This window comes from Danio aesculapii, chromosome 18, assembly GCF_903798145.1.
Source record: "Danio aesculapii chromosome 18, fDanAes4.1, whole genome shotgun sequence".
Taxonomy (NCBI): domain Eukaryota; kingdom Metazoa; phylum Chordata; class Actinopteri; order Cypriniformes; family Danionidae; genus Danio; species Danio aesculapii.
The window spans coordinates 56,217,289-56,223,896 of record NC_079452.1 but is presented as its reverse complement, the minus strand read 5'-3'; the positions used below and the strand labels follow the sequence as shown (position 1 = coordinate 56,223,896).

Sequence of the window (6,608 nt, the reverse complement as noted above, 5' to 3'; positions counted from 1 at the left end):
ATAGAGTAACATGTCTAGAGCTTATCATTGTTATCCTCATAAATTTTATTGCGATTTGATATAATATTATTTATCGGCCCAGCCCTTCTCAATACTGTTTCATTAAGGACCTTCATAGCAAAACTGCCCAGTCAGCTTTTAGATGTGGATTGGTATTATATCTCTAAAGCTTCAAACTTTAGTCTCAACCAGAGACTTTACTCAAGTGTGTATAAATATATATGTACATATACATAAATATGTATATATATATATATATATATATATATATATATATATATATATATATATATATATATATATATATATATATATATATATATATATATATGCGAAGTGTAATGTAGCGAAGTAAGAGTAATAATTTTTCTTTAATAATTTAGTTAATTAAAAGAACACGTTACCCAACAATTTCACTCAAGTAAATTTAATGAAGTAAATGTAATTTGTTACTACCCACCTCTGTTTTCAACCACAGCAAAAACGTTTATTTGTATTTTATGTTATTATAAAGAACATTTTTTGGATACCATCAATGTCGTTTCATTCATGACCTTTATAACAAACCTGCCCACTCAGCCTTTAGATGAGAGCTATTAAATGAGCTTTTCAGCCTTCAGTTTTTGCCAGGCAAATTAATCAAGCTCACAGGGAGACTTTCTGCTTTTTTTTTTTTAGTCTAGAAGGCAATTTAAGGACACATTTTTCATGCATCATGAAGCATTTTAGCACGTCTTTTTGTCCTCCTTCTCTTAGCTGAGGCTAGCAGCTGGTCCTCCTGGTAAGGCATTTAACACGTTAACTCATCAACCTGTTAATAATGATCTCATCTTCCACAACACTAAGCCGGATTTCCCAAACGGGATTCCACAGTGTTGCAGCGGTGTGCATTTTAATCACAATGACGTAAAGACGGCAGCCTTCGCACTGTTTGATTTTATTATTTATTTCTGGCTTCACGACGTGTGGAGATTTACCGCTCCCCTTTAATGCAATCGTGATCCACCAGTAGCAGCATCATCTCACGATTAATTCCTTCCCATAATGCCTTACGCTCGTGCTCGCTGGCGCTGTCTGTGGTGCTGAAGCTGCTTTCGCCGGCGGCAAGAGAAGAGTCCTCCCGCTCCAACATCACCTCCGTGCAAAGGCGCAACACGCTGCTCGACGGCAAACACCCGCGATAGCTTATTTGTTTGCATCCTTTGTCGTGTTTTTACACCTGGAAGGCTTTGGTGTTGTAGTCGCATCCCTCCTGGAAGATCCTCCCCGCTCGCGTTTGTGTTTTTGGGCTCGCATCCTTTATGCACAGCACGCTGCTCCAGCCCTGCAAGAGAACACAGGCACCCGTGTCGGAGCAGCATGGCTTCCTGAGCGAGATGGAGGCAAAGCAGCACTCGATCAAGAGCCTGAAGAGCTATCCGGAGGCCGGGGGCCGGAGTCTGGCAGCTGCGGCGGGTGGGGACGGCGGAGGGTATCGCGTCGGCGGCGCGGAGATGGACATGGAGGCGAAAATACAGAAGGCGATTGACTTCAAACTGGAGGGTCACCGATGCTACAAGGAGAAGAAATTCCGGGAAGCGATTGGGAAGTATCACAGGGCGCTGCTGCAGCTGAAAGGGATCCACGTCGTCGACGGGACCACAGGATCCGAGGTGAATCTCCTGAATCAACCGGCGGCCAAGCTGACGGAGGAGCAGCGGAGAGCGGTGGAGAGCACCGAGATCGAGTGCTACGACAGCCTGACAGGTGAGAAAACAACCGCTCCTGCCATTGTTCTCCACCGAGCCTGTGTGAGGCCACTTGGAGGCGATAAAGTGGCTGAGAAAAGGCTTTAATAAATATAAAGGCTAATTACACTGCAATATACGTTTGCTTTTTTACTTAGACAACATTGAAGACCATCAATCGTTTTGCTTGAGCAGCTTGCCTTGGCCTTCATTGTTCCCGAGCAGCCAGTGTCATATTAATCCAAGTTCATTTAATGTCACGTTGCGATTATTTAAGAGCCACAAGGTTAAATGCAGCAGGATGACTACCATCTTGATTTGCAGCTTGCTCGTAAGCTTTCTTCACTGTTACTTGAATTTTAAAGAGGTTATGTTAGGTAAAAGGAGGCTAGCGTTTCTTTAAGATTGGATTTCAGAACAGTTGACAATGGATTTAGTTTGTAGCAAACCCGGAAGATATATTCACGTGGTCCGTCGGGAATCTCCTTGAGTTGTTTTGTTTTGTTTTTTCCTTCAGTTGTTTACAGCGGTGAACAAAAATAAGGTGAGTTGTTAATGCTTGAAGAGATGTTAGCTACTGCTTTGTAACTTACAACCTAAATTACGCATATCTGACATTATCACCTATAAGCTATATTAACATGCTTAGTTTTGTTTGGTGGACGGAGAAATTTGGTCATTAAATACAACAGATGTTTAAGGTTAGCAAACTTGCTAGCGCCTGCGTTTTTAAACAAGTCAGTCTAATTGTAAGCAGTAGGAAATTTCAGCATCTTCCAAATACAAAAACAAAAGCATGATTTGTAAATAATAAATGACTTTTTGTAGTCAAAGGTCACTTAAAAACAATAATAAAAACTGATTTAGTATTTTCCTTATTAAATAGAATTGTTTTGCTTGTGACGCCTTCAAAGGAGTATGTGGAGTACACATGCAGATTTATAGTCATTCATTCATTTTCCTTCAGCTTAGTCCCTTATTCATCAGGGGTCGCCACAGCGGAATGAACCGCCAACTTATCCAGCATATGTTTTACACAGTGGATACCCTTCCATCCACAACTCATTACTTGGAAACATCCATACACTCTCATTCACACACACACACATACACACTCATACACTATGGCCAATTACATTCATTCATTTATTTTCTTTTCGGCTTAGTCCCTTTATTATTCTGGGGTCGCTACAGCAGAATGAACCGCCAACTTATCCAGTATATGTTTTACACAGCAGATGTCCTTCCTGCCGCAACCCATTACAGGGAAACACCCATACACACTAATACGCTACAGCCAATTTAGTTCATTCATTTCACCTATAGTGCATGTCATTGTACTGTGGGCGAAACCGTAGCATCCCACGCAAACACGGGGAGAACATGCAAACTCCACACAGAAACGCCAACTGGCCCAGCTGGGGCTCGAACCAGCAACCTTCTTGCTGTGAAGCGACGGTACTAACCACTGCACCACCATGCCACCCATGGAAAAAACTATATAAACAATACAAAGGACGAGATATTTGCAAGGGTGTTAAAATAGAATGGACGGAGGGGACGTGTCCCCACCAATATCCACAGATTATTAAAATGTCCCCACCATTAATCACCTCCAAAATAAAATAATGCATTGTGGAAATTTTCCAGTCAGGCTTACTGCGCGAGACATGGACATAAGGAGCTACATTTCAAAGAAAAGTGTAAGTCACTTGAAGTCAAGTTAGCTACAAGTCCACCATAATAGTAACCAGGGATGTGCAATGAATAAAAAATTTGTTTTGATTTTGTCCTCCACGACAATTATGAAAAAAACAACAATCAAGATAAAATGATTGTGTCATATGCCTCTCCCTTTTCCAGAAGTCTGCACTCATTCCTTGTCAAAGTAAAATCATGTAAATTTACTTTTGCTCTATAAGACATGCTTGATTTATTGTTGTTTTTATTAATAATTCCATTTGACTGATTCATTTATTTATTAAAGTTTTTTTAAGTGCGAAATAGAATGTTCGGTTCTGTTTGCACGCTCAGAGAAGGAAAAGAACATGGACATATGAAGTCATCTTTTAGCTTAAAGTGCGTAAATGGCAATATTAAACTTGCAAAAATGGTGATAAGTGATTATGCACAAATAAGCCCTCAGTAAACGGAAGTCTTTATTAAACAACCTTTTTGTCAGACATTCCTTTAACTTTACATTTTGAATGTGGTTATATTTAAATTTGACAATCACGTTTCCGTTTAAACAGCACATATACTTTCTGTAATGATTTATTTATATATAATTGTTACACAATATATTTTTTCAAGGTATTAAAAATTTTAAGTTAGTAAAATTTTCAACATTTGACAATTTCAACAAAAGCTGTTAGACCCGAGATCAAGGTCCCATAATGCAATTGGAAGCGTAAATAAACTGAAAACACAAATAAATCCCTAAATACAGGACACTGTTCATGTAATAATTAAAAATTAGCTTAATTTCCAGTGTACTGCTAACACTTCTAACATCTCTAACTGCATATGATGAGACCAGAATCCTGTAAGTTTATATTTTTTGTATAAAAAATTGTCCTTTTTTTTAATTATGATGGCTTGAGAAAGCAACATACTGTTATACTACATAAACTTCTTCTCTTTCTTCTGTCTTCTTCTTCTTAGACTATTTTAAAAATGGATCTCCTCCTAGACCGTTCATACTACAACCACCAAACTTACCTTAAACTTCCAAACTGGTCTGACTCGGGTTGCTATATCTTTTCCAACTGATCCGACTCACGGTTTTTCAAAAACCCACAAAATTCGGAAAAGTCCCATTGACTTAACATTGGACGAAACTTTGTAACCTCATAACTCTGCACCAAACTGTCGTACAGATATAAGGTTGGGCTCATTTAACTCAGACTACCAATCTGCCAGTCACTGCTGACCTTTAACTTACTAGCCACACCCTAGCAACCACTTATGACATCCTAGCAACTGTCCCATAGACTTCCATTATAAAAAAACTGCCATTGACTTTACATTGGACATACTGAAAACATACCAATTCATGCTAAAAACATGCTAATTCAAACTAAATTCATGCTAACAACATGCTAGTTTATAGTAGACACATGCTAGCAACCTGCTAATTCATAGTGGAACCATGCTAACAACATGCTAATTTATGCTAAATTATGCTAGCAACATGCTAATTCATACTAGAACCATGCAAATTTATGTTAGCAACTGCATAGCAACTACTCAGAGCACCCTGACAATCGCCTAGCAACACCTTAGCAACCACCTAGCAACCACTCAGAACCCTCTAGCAACACCTTAGCAATGACATAGAACACTGCCTAGCAGTACCTTAGCAAACACTTAAAACACCCTAGCAACTGCCTAGCAACACCTTAGCTACTACTTAGAAATGCCTTAGCAACCACCCAGAACACCCTAGCAACCACCTAGCAACGCCATAGCAACCGCTTAGCAACCAATCAGAACAGCCTAGCAACACCTTAGCAACCATCTAGCAACACCTTAGCAACCACTTAGCAATGCCTTCGCAACCACCAACAACACCCTAGCAACCACCTAGCAATGCCATAGCAACCGCCTAGCAACCACTCAGAACACACTAGCAATACCTTAGCAACGACCTAGATCATCTTAGCAACCACCTAGCAACACCTTAGCAACCACATAGCAACCATCCATAACACCTTAGCATTTGCCTAGGAAAATCTTAGTAACCACCTAATACACCCTAGCAACCGCTCAGAACACATTAGCAACCGCCTAGCAACACCTTCGCAACCACTCAGAACACCCTAGCAACACCTTGGCAACGCCTTAGCAGCCACTCAGAACAACCAAACAACTGAGTAGCAACACTCTAGCAACGCCTTAGCAACCAGTCAGAACAACCTAGCAATCCCTTAGCAACCCCTCAGAACCCCCTAGCACGAAACATTCATTTTCTTTTCGCCTTCTTCCCTTTATTAATCAGGGGTCGCCACAGCGGAATGAACCGCCAACTTATCCAGCATATGTTTAGCGGATGCCCTTCCAGCCGCAACCCATCTCTAGGAAACATCTATACACACTGATTCACACACATACACTACAGTCAATTTAGCTTACCCAATTTACCTATAGCGCATGTCTTTGTGGGGGAAACCGGAGCACCCGGAGGAAACTCACGTGAACACGGGGAGAACATGCAAACTCCACACAGAAATGCCAACTGACCCAGCCGAGGCTCGAACCAGCAACCTTTTTGCTGTGAGGCAATTATGCTACCCTATGCGCCACCAAGCTGCCCCTAGCAAGAAACATGCCAATCTATATTAGAAACATGCCAACACAAATTGTACTTATCTATCTATGCTGACTGTTTCAAACTTTTTAAAAACTACTTCAATTATTTAAACGACTTTAGACTTTCAGACTAGGCTTTCTCAAGCCACCATAAAGCTTGTCTACGAACTTTTCTAGTTAAATAATAAACACAATCCCTTTAACTGACATGCCTATGCATATTATTTCCCAAAAGGTCATTTCATCTAAATATAGCCTTATTTGCTGTCAATAATCAGCGGATAACATAAAAAAAGATCACAGATGCTAACTGTTTCTCATTGAGAGAATACTGGTTAATACTCATGCACATCTGCTTAATCTGGAAGAGTTTGATGCCTGTTGTTTATGCCTTGATGTCTCTGGTGGTCTCCGTGGTGGTCGATTTGAGGTTAGGCTTGAATGTCACAAATGTGGCGAATACGTCAGGTCCTCTGGGGGAAGAAGCATTAAGGCGTGAAGAAGAGAATGGTACATTTCACTGGTGCGAGCGCCGCTGAAAAATTTCCATTTGTGTGAATTCCCTCCCAC

General features: G+C 40.5%; 1 protein-coding gene across 1 annotated transcript in view; it reads left to right on the top strand.

The window, feature by feature from the left end:
• The first annotated feature begins 972 nt into the window (after positions 1 to 972).
• ttc9b (tetratricopeptide repeat domain 9B) overlaps positions 973 to 6,608 on the top strand; it is a 55,465-nt gene continuing 49,829 nt past the window's right edge. The window contains exon 1 of the mRNA XM_056478793.1: positions 973 to 1,746. Coding sequence (XP_056334768.1) covers positions 1,302 to 1,746 — 445 coding nt within the window. The 5' untranslated portion in view covers positions 973 to 1,301. The remainder of the gene's footprint in view (positions 1,747 to 6,608) is intronic.